Below are 13,731 nucleotides of genomic sequence, written 5' to 3' on the forward strand. Positions count from 1 at the left end.
TTGGTATCTTCTACTATTCAGGTACTTGGAAGATAAGTGACCCTATGTTAATACCACTGAGTTATTTGAATTAGAATCTCTACGATGTGGAAACAGGCACTTCGGCCCAACAAGTCCACACTGACACTCCAAATTTGCTTACCCACAACAGAATAAAAACCCAACTAAATGCCACTTGATTGATTTTTCAATAAGAGAGTACCATTTGAGGCAAATTCTACTACCTTTCCAGTGACTATTTGTTTTATTTTGAAGGAGTTATTTTTTTGGCTTTGAATTTAAATGGAATAACCCATCAGTAATATATCTCTTTTTGGCCAACAGCTGGAAATCTGGAAGACTGCTTTTCATCAGAGGTTTAATCACACTATCTACCCAATAACATTTCCAGCTGAAACTGCAGCAATATGGAAGAAGTTGTTCAAGCCCTGTGCTTCCCAACGACTCTTTCTACCTGTAAGATTTATTTTTCTTTTACATTGGCATTGCAGTTATGTTATTTCATTATGTTACAGCTTGTCTGTAAACAAATTGATCAGAATGCTTTGTGGTACAGCAGTAATGTCCCTACCTCTTGATCAGAAGGTATCTTTTAAATTCTACCTGCCCTGAAGGCGAATCGTACGTAATATGTTTGAACAGATTGATTTTATAAAGTAATTTGAGGCTATAATGTTTATTCGTTTGAAAGGTGTGTTAGTGTGGAACCTTTTCCTGAAATTGTCTAGTCAAAAATAAATATGTATATGTTAAAGTAATTTTTCAACTTAACACATAAACATCTTCAATTTGTCTTGAACTTTTGAAGTTGGGCTATTTGGTTAGGTATGGCGGCAGTTCGGCTTTCCATTCAAATAACCACGTCAACAGGAATCTGTTTGGGTATAAGTTATGTTTATAAAAATAATTCCAGCTGGCTCCTGATTATTAATTAAACGATTGTAGTATTCAAGATAGGGAGGTGCTGGTCAGCAGTTTCGTACTTCTATTGTTTAGGTAGTTAGAAGATAAGTGACCCTATGTTAATACCACGGAGTTATTTGAATTAGAAGTAGAATCCCCACTGTGGAAACTGTAGTTATCTGTTTATACTCCTTGCCAAAACAAATTGTTGACAAAAAGCTCCTTGGTTTAACACTAATCCTATTGCTGCTAAAGCTCCATTAGTGTCGAGTTAGTGGACATTTATTCATTGTTTGCATTCAATATCTTCCATACAGTACTGAAGTTGAAATGACAGATTAACTGCAAATTATGTTGCAGACCTGGTGTATGTTTGCAAATAGAATACATTATTTTGGGTTGCATGAATATCTCTGATATCTTGCCATTCCCATACCCTGAAAGAAGGTGTCAATATGGAAAAAAAAGTTCTTTGGGCAGATTTTCTCTTGCTATCGCTCTCACTTGGATTTCTTTGCATTAGACTTAGCTTAAAGAAAATCCATCAATCAGGTGTATTAATGAATGCTATTTCACTGCTTTGAATAACTTATATTTTATCATCAACTCAGATGAAAAGTTAGTGGACACTTTGCATTTATGCATGCATATGTTACACACAACAGTAATAGGGATAAAAAAAACTGATTTTTCTTTCAACTGGGATTTAATTTTGGGGAAGGATAAGGGACTTTTGGTCAACAATTAGTTATTGAAGAAAAAAAAGGACAAGGTGTGAAATGTTCAGAGCTTTAAATCTGGCATTATGGCACACAAAGACTGCTCACGAGACCAATGCCTGCAGTGCTGGAGCCTTAGCAGATGGAGGTTGCTCAGAAAACAGTATTGAGAAGTCTTGGAGTAACTGTTCAGGAGGACCAGCGGGTTTCACATTGGGCCCACAGTTAGCTTGTTGCAGGAAGAGCTGAGTAGCCTGTTATTTAGCTGGCTTTTCCCCAACTGAAAGCTGAACAGTTTCCAAGCAAAACCAGCCCCCTCCCAGTCATAAAGTCATTCATGTGTTTTCTTAGAAGTGATTCCAAGTACTTAGATGAAATCATCTGGTTTCCAAGAAATCTCTTTCATTTAAAAATAGTTCCAATGTCCAAAGTGGTCATGAGGGAACCATTTTTGAATAAAGGTATTTCCACAGATTGTGAAATAATTATTTTTGTTGCAATTCTTCAAAACTTAATTCTCAAAATATTAAAATATAAAGCCTTCGTAATACAATGGTTATTAAATAGAGAAATTTTAGCTTTTTTATTTGAGCATTCTACAGTCCAATATTATAATAATTATGGCCAATTGACGGTAGCTGTTTTTTAAAAAAAAAAGTCAAATTCCTTACTTACTGCCTATCTTAATTACTGCCTATAGTCTCAAGCAACTCTACCAGTCAAATCATGGTAATTTGTATCTGCTCTGTGTTTAGAATATAAAATTATATCCAAGGGCTATATGGAACTAGAATATTGACTGTTCTGTATATACTGGATTGAAAGGGTTTTAAGGGAACTTGTGGTTTCTGGGAATTGTCTTTTAATTGGTTCTCTGGCATTGTTTGGAATAGATGGAACCTTATGTTCTGGAGGCTACCTACGAACCACCTCTGAACTGGAGTTACTATTTTTCAGTACACACCTAGGTGTGTGATCCATTTGTGGCTCTGTCTGTCTGTCAGAAAAGAGGAAACCTACCCTGCTCCATAGATCTCTGTCAGCAACATTTATACTGGGAACCTGAGAATGTTCCAGAAATCTGTATTTTTATCTTCAACTAACTCTTAAAATCTTCAGTTCAGATGAGAGTCAATTAGAAGTTAAGTATGATTTTGAAAATCTCATCAATTCTACAACTGACTGCATTGCAATCTCAACAGCAAAATGACTGGACTGAGATGTCTCGTTTTATTTTTATCCTTTGTTTTTTATTCAGACTGTATTTTTTCTGTATGCTTTTCCAAAAAAAGTCACGTTTACAGTGCTGCATCGACTTCTCTATCAGATGTGTGTTTAAGACGTTAAGAATAGTTTATTTACTGACTGCTTTTAGCATTTTTATGACCAAACTTATCTTTTGAAGTTATTTTTGAGTTTATTTAAGAAAGCTAGTATAAGTCTCTCATTTGGTCTGATTAATAGTAATTGAGAGATCAAAATTGACCATTTTTGTGATTAAAAAGTACATAGCTTTGATACATCTCTTGGTGTATTGGGGTTCAATTACCAGCACATTCCTGCCCTCAGTTGTTTCACTTCTCTCCATTCCACCATCAATAGTTGAGCTTTCAATGTCTTGATCCTACTTTCTTGAATTCCTTCTCTAAAAACCGCAAGCTTTTTATTGAAATTCTATTTCTTCAAATCAATTATTACTTTAATCACCCTGAGTATTTTTTTATGAAGTGTGGTAATGCATTTTTGACAAAAGGTTCTACATCAATCTGTGAATAATCTGGAGCTACTGTTGGCCAAAACCTGAGTGAACTACCCATATAAGTACAGTGTCTAGAGACCAGGTCAGAGGTTAAGAATTCTGCAATGATTTACTCTCCTCCTGATTTGTCAAAACCTGTCCACTGTTTGCAAGGCAAAGTCGGGAGTGTAATGAAATACTCTTGACTTATCTAGATTGTTTCTCGAGCTGCAACCTTCAAGAAGCTCGACAAAGCAATTCACCTAATGAGCACCCCATGCACTAACTGCAATATTCACTGTCTTCAACCTCAGTGCTCAGTGGCAGCAGTCCATGCCATCTACAAGATGTACAGCAGCAACTTGCCCATTTTCCTTCAACAGCACCTTCCAAACCCACAAACCATATGTTTGCCTGGACAGGAGCACCCAGATTCTGTGTAAAAATGTTTTAGTGGTGCTTGTTGTTTTCTTATTTCCCTCACTACTAATTATCTGTCATGGTTTGGGTTTGCAGAAACTTAAAAATAAAAAATCGTCCTCCAGTATGCAAAGACTTCTCAAAGGGCCAGGCAAAGTTAACTGAGGGCTATGATGGATGTCTGTTTTCCAAAGACAACAGCAGGAGCCTTGTAGAGGCTTTCTGACCACACACAGCACCCATCTTGTCCTCTTCCCAATTGGCCATGTTCTCTTTCCCTTCTCATCCCCAATTCAAAGATAAAGACAAATATTAGTAGGCAGAGAAAGTCTGCCAGTGCTATTTGTTTTCCATATTTAACTTGCATTCTTCCTCACTTGTCTGGACTTGTACAATTCTAAATTCTGCAGCAAATTAAATAAAGCAGACTCAAATTTGTTGACTAATGAAAGAAACAGTCAGTGGCACTTCTGCATCAGTCAATGCTGACCATTATTTGAACTCAGTAAGGTAAATCATGTATCATGGACTTGTCCTGTCATGCTCAGGGAGCCAGTTTAGCATTAATCAACTTCTAGTAAAAGCCACAGAATGTTGCCGAATTGATGTATCACTGAAGTCAAAGATATTCCAGTAGTATTCCATTCTAAATAGGTTGAGTCAAACTGCTTGACATTGCTTAGTGACACTTAGTTGGATAAGAGACTTCCCAAATAGTGCTGCTAAAAGCTGTGAAGCCTGTTCTACCTGCTGACAACTGAGCAGTGTTTGCAAGTCTGACCAATCCCATCGACATGACTTTCATGTATTGAGTAGCGTCATTTTTATATGAAGAGCTGCGCTTTCCCACCACCTCCCCCCCCCACCTCCCCCAGCAGGTTTTGTCACTGGCGAACCTCTGATTGTGCCAGCCAAAGCTTATAGCTTCAGGATATTTGAAAATATGCTAAATATTTGTCAATTTGTTAAAATTAGAAGTAATGTTAGATACCTTCACAAAAGATCATCCTAGCCCATGATGTATTGTTTCGTCGGCACTGAAATTGTCTGCTGGCATTGATGCACATGTTCCCAAATAATCAATAAGTTTCCAGTGGAAGATATCTACACAAAAATGTCTTTGTCGGTCTCAGACCACCAACTTAAAATGGTCGAAAAGAACAAATGGAAAACTGAAGGGCATAACAAAATATATTTTGGGTTATGCTAATTGGGAAACTACAGTGATTTTACACCAATTAATTGAAAGGGTGTGGTTTTGTTCCAGAGCTAAACCTTGATTGTTTGTTAGCAAGACTAATAAACTGAGATCCTCATCTGGTGGACACACTGATAAACAATGAGTGCCCGAGGATGAAAATCTTCTTAATATTTAAGGTAGTTCCAAAACTATGCACTTGCCAATGAAACTGGCTTTTAGTACTAATGTTCATCTGTCAAGGGACTATTATTGTTGTAAAGTAAATTAATTTTTTACCTCTATATTGAGCATTTTGAAGTTGCAAACCCTGACTTGCAGAATTGTGATCAGTGCTGAATGGAAGTGCTAGCAAATAGAGGTATTTTGAACAGTCTGTATTAGCACATATTTGCATGAATCTGCTTGAACAGAATGTAATTTCATTTCTTCTTGATGCTTGTCCTTTCATTTTAGCTGATCCTCAAAGAAGTGGATTCTTTGCTCTACGTAGACACTGACATTCTTTTTTTGCGTCCGATGGATGATATTTGGGCATTTCTTGAAGATTTTAATCATACTCAGATTGCTGGAATGGCTCCAGAACATGAGGAGCCACGAATTGGCTGGTACAACCGTTTTGCCAGACATCCATACTATGGAAAGACTGGAATCAATTCTGGCGTTATGTTGATGAACATGACCCGTATCCGAAAAAAATACTTTAAGGTAAGTGTGATCTGGAAGTTTTATGCTCATGTATTGAACTGCGGTAATATTTTACATACTTTATGGTTTGTGTGATCTTTTGCAATGCACTCTGAAGAGATATGAAGTGAATTAACAAGGAAATCCTTCAGTGAATTTTGAACAGTAATTTCCATGTAGACCCTTTTTACTGTTACAATTATTCCACTATTGAATAAAATTGTTTTTAATTTAGTTAATAAATGTTTAATTGTATGGTATCATACTGTATTTAATTTATAGAATAAAATACCAAGCCAATTGCCAGACCAAGTGTAACTGAATATTTGCTTCCAATCTTACTATTTTAGTGTTTACTTTAAAATCATTTCAGTTCCTTTTTCTGAAGCTGCAATTAATATTATACACTTTCATGGTCTAAGTGTCCCTTGTGTTGATGAAGGAATTTTTAACGAGAAAGATAAATGAATGTGCTGGAGTGTTGACAGTGGAGGAGAGATTTATTTAACTGTCCAAACACAATGATCCTGTTACTGTGCACATTTGCAAGTTCCTTAACTGCAGTCACAGGATAATGATCCAAATGAGGAACCCAAACTGATATTCTCCCTGCCATTTCCTGTTTTATTCTATTGCGTTCAAATCAACTGTGTAATCATTTTGATCATTAAACAGCAGACTTGTTAAACAAGCAAAACTTAATACCAATAATTTTGAGCAGAATAATCAGAAATTTAATGATAAGATTAGAGAATCTTATTATAGTAGGCATTTAGAAACGAAACATAATGGCAGAAATCTCTAATTATGATTTAATTACAAAGGTCTCTTAAGTCTATACAGTATTCTGAAGGGTTGAATATTAGTAGTTACTTTGACCACCTGATGGCGCTATTAGACTGTCTTTGGCATCACTTAACATTGTGTGAGATGGAAAATTTAAATATGGAACAAAACTCATTTACTGAGTGGTGTCTCAGATGTCCAGTACTTGCATAGTTTCAAATTATTATTTTTCAACTAAAATGGCGATAACTTGGTCGCTTATTAAGATGGTGAAACCAGCTATAATATTGTGCTAGTTATCTTCTATTGAGTTGTTAATATTGTTCCAATAATATTAAATTTAGCTAATTAATAATCTTGCATAAGAGGTGCTCCTACCTGCTTGGAAAGTAGAGGTACTGCCCACAAAACAATTGTGACAGATGCTTTTCTAAGTTGGGGGTAAAGAAACCAAAAATCAGATTTGCTGTATATTAAACTGGAATATTTGATATGAAGGTGTCTGCAATGGATTGTATACCATACCTGGCATTTTCTTTCATTCCATTACAGACATTCCTGTTTATCCACATGTGCTCTTGCTCTCATTCATACATACTAGCTCAAACTGAAGACCTACTTATTGGCATGATTTAGCTTTGCGGCCTTCTTTAAGCCTTCATTGGATTTTATTTTGTATTCCTTCGTGTTTTTTCAACAGATGTATCTCCTGAATCATTGAAATAACACTCTCAAGCTTCCAGCTGCTTTGCCTTTGTGACAGATCATGATCTGTTAAAGAATTCAATCATCTACATTGGTCACTGTTTGAAGCGTCTGCATTGAGATTATCCATGGGCTGACCTAGTGTCAATTAGTAACCCTTTCTCTGCTATCCCATAATCCACCCTTTGTAAACTTCAGCTCAATTGAAAACTCCCATCCTGTTCTGACCTCCATAAGGTCTTACTCTTCTATCATCCGTGTGTTCACTGAGCTACGTTTGCTTCCATTCTATGCCAGTCGGTGAAGGATAGAGCTTGGAGACTAGTCTGAATGTACTTTGTATGCGCAAATCAAAGCTTATAATCACATATGTTAAGTTAATTCTCTGTTAATACCCAAGACCTGAATCAAGTCATAACAATATACGGGTATGGGTTTTGTCTTTCAGCCTGCTTTGATCACATTTGTCAAATGAAGTTTTGCACTTTCAGCAATGTCATGTGGCTGCAAGTACTTGTAACATTTTACTGAAATAATTAAGGTTATATGTACATTTTCCCAACTCCAGTAGATAGAAAGCGTTTCAACTTCTGAACGTATGAGGAGCATGGCTCAATGCTATGTCTGTCCAAGTGCTGTTTTGAGACTTTACCTTGCCTCTCCCCATCCAAATAAAAGTTGTACATTTCTGAGATTTGTTTACTGGTTGCTGTTTTTGAGCCTTAACTGCTCTATGTTGGTGAATGGAAGACATGAGACAAGTGGGCTGATAATGGTTGCTGCTGGACTATGGAGGTGGTGTTGGAGAAAAAGGACAGTCGGTGGTAAAGAGAGTTCAATAAAGTTAACATGGTTGTAAGGATTGTGGAGTGATGAATTCAGAGCCTCAAGGGAGGAAAGAATGAGATAGGATAGATTATAAGGGATAGCTAGCGCAGTCTGATTATTTGGCCCAATTATTCTGCCAGTGCTAACTACCCGAGCCTCCTGTCATCATAGAATCACAACAGTGCAAAAGCAGGTTGTTCAGCCCATTGAGCTGCACCGACCCGCTGAAGAGCATCCCACCCAGACCTATTACCGTAACCTTATTCCCTGGAATCCTGCACTTCCCATTACTAATCCACCCAACCTACAGACCCCTGGGCGCTACGGGCAATTTAGCATGGCTAGCCCACCTAACTTGTACATTGTTGGACTGTGGGAAGAGACTGGAGCACCCAGAGGAAACCCACACAGATGCTGAGAACACATGTAAACACACAGACAGTTGCCCAAGGGTGAAATCGAATTCAAGGGTGGCACTGTGAGGCAGTATTGCAGCCCTCTCTTCCCCTGCTAACTCTATCATCGTAATTGTGAATACCCTTCAATTTTGAATGGCTAGATTATGCAACAGAGTTTGCATAGACCTGATAAGCCAAGTGGCATCCTTCCATTCAGTAAACTCACACTTCCTCTAAAACTGCTTCAATCGGTGGTAGAGAGTTTCACATTCTGAACATTCTTCGGGTAAAAACACTATTTGATTTTTTGGTGACATCTTGTAAGGGTGGCCTTTAGTTGTTTTGCTCACAAGAGGAAATGTTTTCCTCACAAGAGGAAATGTTTTCCTTTACATCCATTCTTTTTACAGAACATTAATTTTAAAGACAGACTTTTCCAAGATAAAAGTGACCTAGACTTCCATTCCTTTCTGACAGAAATCCATAGGACGTATGTTATCATTCTTGTAAATTATCTTTGCATGCTATACACTGCCTCTATATACTTTTCACAATACATCAGCCAGAACTGCATTGTATTCTTAAGTAGAACAAAGCTTCTATACCTGTTTAACATAGAGTGCCTTTTTCAAATTCCATTTCTTTAGATACAAAGTATAGTGCCTCGTTTCATTTTTATTATAAACAGTTATGTGCCATGGCTAATTCATGCACCTTTCAATACTTGTTGTATCGATACTTTGAGGCCACTTTGAGACATAGTTATACAGCATGGAAACAGACCTTTTGGTCCAACCAGTCCATGCCAACCATAATCCCAAACTAAACTATTCCCACCTGCCTGCGCTTGGCCCATATTCCTCCAGGGTAAAAATAAGGACTGCAGATACTGGAAACCAGATTCTAGATTAGAGTGGTGTTGGAAAAGCACAGCAGTTCAGGCAGCATTCGAGGAGCAGGAAAATCGACGTTTCAGGCAAAAGCCCTTCATCAGGAATAGAGGCAGAGTGCCTGCAGAGTGGAGAGATAAATGAGAGGAGGGTGGGAGTGTGGAGAAAGTAGCATAGAATACAATGGGTGAATGGGAGTGAGGATGGAGATGATAGGTCAGGGAGGAGGGTGAAGTGGATAGGTGGAAAGGAAGATAGGCAGGTAGGGCAAGTCATGGGGACAGTGCTGAGCTGGAAGTTTGGAATTGGGGTGTGAGGTGGGGGGAAGGGGAAATGAGGAAACTGGTGAAGTCCACATTGATGCCCTCAGGTTGAAGTGTTCCGAGGCGGAAGATGAGGCGTCCTTTCTCCAGGCGTCGGGTGGTGAGGGAGCGGCGGTGAAGAAGGCCCAAGACTTCCATGTCCTCGGCTGTATGGGAGGGGGAGTTGAAATGTTGGGCCACAGGGCGGTGTGGTTGATTGGTGAAGGTGTCCCAGAAATGTTCCCTAAAGCGCTGTGCGAGGAGGCGTCCAGTCTCCCCAATGTAGAGGACACCGCATCAGGTGCAACGGATACGATAAATAATATTGGTGGATGTGGCCATATTCCTCCAAACATTTCTTATTAATGACGTTATCCAAATCTCTTGTAAATGTTGTAACTGGACCAGCTTTCCCTGGAAATTCATTCCACACATAAACCGTTGTGCCTTTTTTAAAAAAAAAAGCCCCTCGTCTCTTCCTAAATTCCTCTCCTCTCACCTTAAAAAAATGTCCCCTAATTCTGAAATTCCCAACCCGAGGGTAAAGACCCATTTTAACCCTAAACCACCTACATTCCAGTGGAAAAAATTCCAGCCTCTCCTTGTAACCCAAACCCTCCATTCCCAGTGTCATCCTGGTAAATCTTTTCTGAACCCCCTCCAGCTTAATAATATCCTTCCTGTAACAAAGCAACCGAACTGCACACTACTCCAGAAGAGGCCTCATCAATATCCCTTCATAACTTCAACATGACATCCCCAACTCCTGTGGTCCAAAGGTCAGAGCAGTGAAGGCAGGTGTACTAAACACCTTCTTAACCACCCTATCAACATGTGATTCAAACTTCAAAGAATCATGTACATGAACCCCCCAGGTCTCTCTGTTCTGCAGCATTACCCAAAGCCTTACTTTTAATTGAATAAGTCCTGACCCTTTTGTTTTACCAAAAATGCAATACCGCAAATTTATCCAAATTAAATTCCATTTGCCACTCCTCAGCCTCTTGACCTAATTGATCAAGATCTCTCTGTACTCTTAGGTAACCTCCTTCAATGTCCACTATACCACCAATTTTGGTTTGTTCCTCTTCCCCACCTGAATTATCACCTGCCAAGTAATAAGTGACCCTTCCCTCCCCGGTTTGTATCTAAATGTACCACATCGCATTTATCTGTGTTGAACCTTATTTGTAAATTATTTACCTAGCTGTATCTTGATCAGGTGGGCCAAAGGGCTGAGGAATGGCAAATGGAGTTTAATTTAGATATGTGTGAGGTCCTGCATTTTGGAAAGGCAAATCAGGGTAGGATTATGCATTTAATGGTAAGGTCCTGAGGAATATTGCTGAACAAAGAAACCTTGTTCATAGTTCCTTGAAAGTGAAGTTGCAGGTCGATAGGATAGTGAAGAAGGCATTTAGTATGCTTTTTTTTTATTGGTCAGAACAATGAGTACAGGAGTTAGGAGGTCATGCTGCAGCTCTACAGGACATTGGTTAGGTAGAATATTGTGTACAATTCAGGTCTCCCTCCTATGGAAGGATGTTGTGAAATGTGAAAGGATTCAGGAAATAAATTACAGGGACTTTACCAGGATTGGAGGGTTTGAGCTATAGGGAGAGGGAATAAGCTGGAGCTGTTTATCCTTGAACATCAGAGGCTGAAGGGTGACCTTAGGGGTTTATAAAATCATGAGGCATGGATAGGGTAAATTGATACATTTTTTTTCCTCTGGAATGGGGAGTCCAGAACTAAAGGTTTAGGGTGAGAGAGGAAAGATATAAAAGGGACCGAAGGGGCAACTTTTTCACGCAGAGGTTGGTGCATGTATGGAATGAGCTGCCAGAGGAAGTGGTGGAGGCTGGTACAGTTGCAACATTTAAAAGGCACCTGAATGGTTATGTTGAATAGAAAGTGCTTACAGGGATATGGGCCAACTGCTGGCAAATAGGACTAGATTAATTTAGGATATCTAGTCAGCGTGGACAAGTTGGACCAAAGGGTCTGTTTCCGTGCTGTACATCTGTGACTGTATAACTAGCGAGCGTATTAATGTGTCCCTCCACCATCTCTGCCCCAGCTACAAATCTAGTATCATTGACAAATTTGGATAGTTGCACGCAGAACTGGAAAACTTGCTTCCAATTCTGATTAAGGACAAAAAGGCATGTTTTGATCAGCTTTGTCATTGATTTTCCTAGCCAATGTGGTTCTTTACAAAGCTGCGGAAGCTAATCCAGGAATTCCCGGAGCCAGCAACTGAGAGAATTGACATGAAAGTGACGTACATTCCTCTCCCTTTCAGCAGTAAGTGCTGTGTGTTGAGGTTTAATTGTTGTGTAGCCACTTTGAAAACTATTGAGCTGAGGTAAGTGGGAGAAGGGGGCAGAGTGGCAAATAAATGATGGGTTGGGGGTCAGGCTAAAAACTGGGTAAGGGGCCTAGTTCAGCAGTGACAGATTTGTGTCGTTAGAAAAAGGTGAGAAATGTGGGATTGGTCCAGCAAGGTTTGTAGGTAATGAGGTTGGTGTAGTTGGCTGAGGGTCAGTGTGAGTTGGGGGTTCAGTTCCTTACTCTATCCAAGGGTTAGATCAGGTTCGAATTCTCTATTACTGTTCCTGATTAACGGTCGAGCTCAGTGACTCTCAACTTTCAGAAATCTCTCTTTCCCCACACACAACCCCCCCAAGTTCAGGACTCCAAGAGTTCCAGACAGTTCCAGCAGCTAATTGTCCCAAAGAAATTTGAAGTTACCAGGCATTTCCCATGGAGTCAGCTACATTGAGACTTCTAACAATCCAAATGCACAATTGAAATCAGCACTGCTGAAACACCTATCTCTTTCTTTGGAATTTCTAGGCAAATCTGTTTTTGATTTCAAAGTCAAAATTGTTATTATGAATTGTGAACAATAGTCCCAATACTGATCCTTGTGGATCCCACTTTCTGCCTATCTGAATAATTATTTTATACTCATGATCTATGCACTCATTCTGTCAGCCAGCTTGTAGTCCCTTCTGGCACTTGTTCCTGGTACCATATTCTCTGACCTATTATCCATAGTTTTATTTTGGTGCACCTAATAGAAGAAGTTGTAAATCAGATAAACAACTTCTGCATAAATATATATTTTTAAAAGACTTCATTTGCTGAAAACTCATGAAAGCTTCAAAGTGTGTAGTCTGCTCACTTGTTTTTATTTTAAATGCATTTGTTTATTTCTGAATTCCATTTGCCAATTCTATTTCTTTAGCAAAGACTGGAGAAAAAAAAAATCTGCCATTGCATAGCTTTATCAGTGGTGTTATGTCTGTCCATTAGGAGGCCTATCCTTACCTGATCCGGCCTGTTTATTGATGTGTTTGTAAAATATTTGACTTTTGTTTTGTGTTCATTGGTAGGAACAGTAGAAGTGGCTAGCAGAAGTCTAATGATAAATTAGTATACAAAGAGGAAGACAAAATCCATAAATCCCAGCAATGATGCAATTGTTTACACTCCAAATATATATATATATTTTTTTAAACAAACTTGTTCATTTAACACAGGCAGTTGTCTGGGATATTGCTGTCAGTGGTGTCACTGGCCCTGATCCGGCTGGGCATGTTTCTAGAGTGTGAAAGCATAATTAAACACCACCATGCAAGTAATGCATGGCTTTGCCATAACCCTCCAATTGTTTCCTTACTCATTCATGGAGTCTCAGTAATGCATTGCTTACCAAAGTATTTTTCAATGTGACTCCATTTTATGACCCTTACACTTGAGCATAATGTGACCCCCAGATGCAGCAAAAACAAAACCGCAATATAGCAGTTCAATGTCCTGTTTAAACTCTATATTTAATATGTATTCATTAATTCTGTTTATATAAATGTGAATCAATTGAATATGTAAATCAGTTTATAAAGTACTTTGTACACACAGAAACTCCATTCACTTTATTCCCTTTGCCTATCTCTTCTGGTCAATTTATATCCGTGTAATTGAGATTCCTGTATGTTGTTTTTACAACTACACCCCGAAGTGTGGTTGATCCCTTATTGTCTTTTATTTCTTTCCACATGCAGGTTATTCTTGTCTTTTGTGTATGCCTGTTTTTCTATGGCTATTATCCTATCCTGCCTCATAAATATGGTTACCATATCTCCTTTTTG

The 13,731-nt window shown here is 38.6% G+C and overlaps 1 protein-coding gene across 2 annotated transcripts in view; it reads left to right on the forward strand.

Moving 5' to 3' along the window:
• Nucleotides 1-13,731, forward strand: part of gxylt1b (glucoside xylosyltransferase 1b) — an 87,955-nt gene that overhangs the window by 57,732 nt on the left and 16,492 nt on the right. For both annotated transcript variants that reach the window (XM_043709049.2, XM_043709050.2), the window contains 2 exons: nt 325-456; nt 5,435-5,686. In XM_043709049.2, coding sequence (XP_043564984.2) covers nt 325-456; nt 5,435-5,686 — 384 coding nt within the window. The remainder of the gene's footprint in view (nt 1-324; nt 457-5,434; nt 5,687-13,731) is intronic.

This window comes from Chiloscyllium plagiosum, unplaced genomic scaffold (genome assembly GCF_037043375.1).
Source record: "Chiloscyllium plagiosum isolate Xiang-an unplaced genomic scaffold, Cpla_swu_hap1 HiC_scaffold_19, whole genome shotgun sequence".
In the NCBI taxonomy this organism is placed as follows: Eukaryota; Metazoa; Chordata; class Chondrichthyes; order Orectolobiformes; family Hemiscylliidae; genus Chiloscyllium; species Chiloscyllium plagiosum.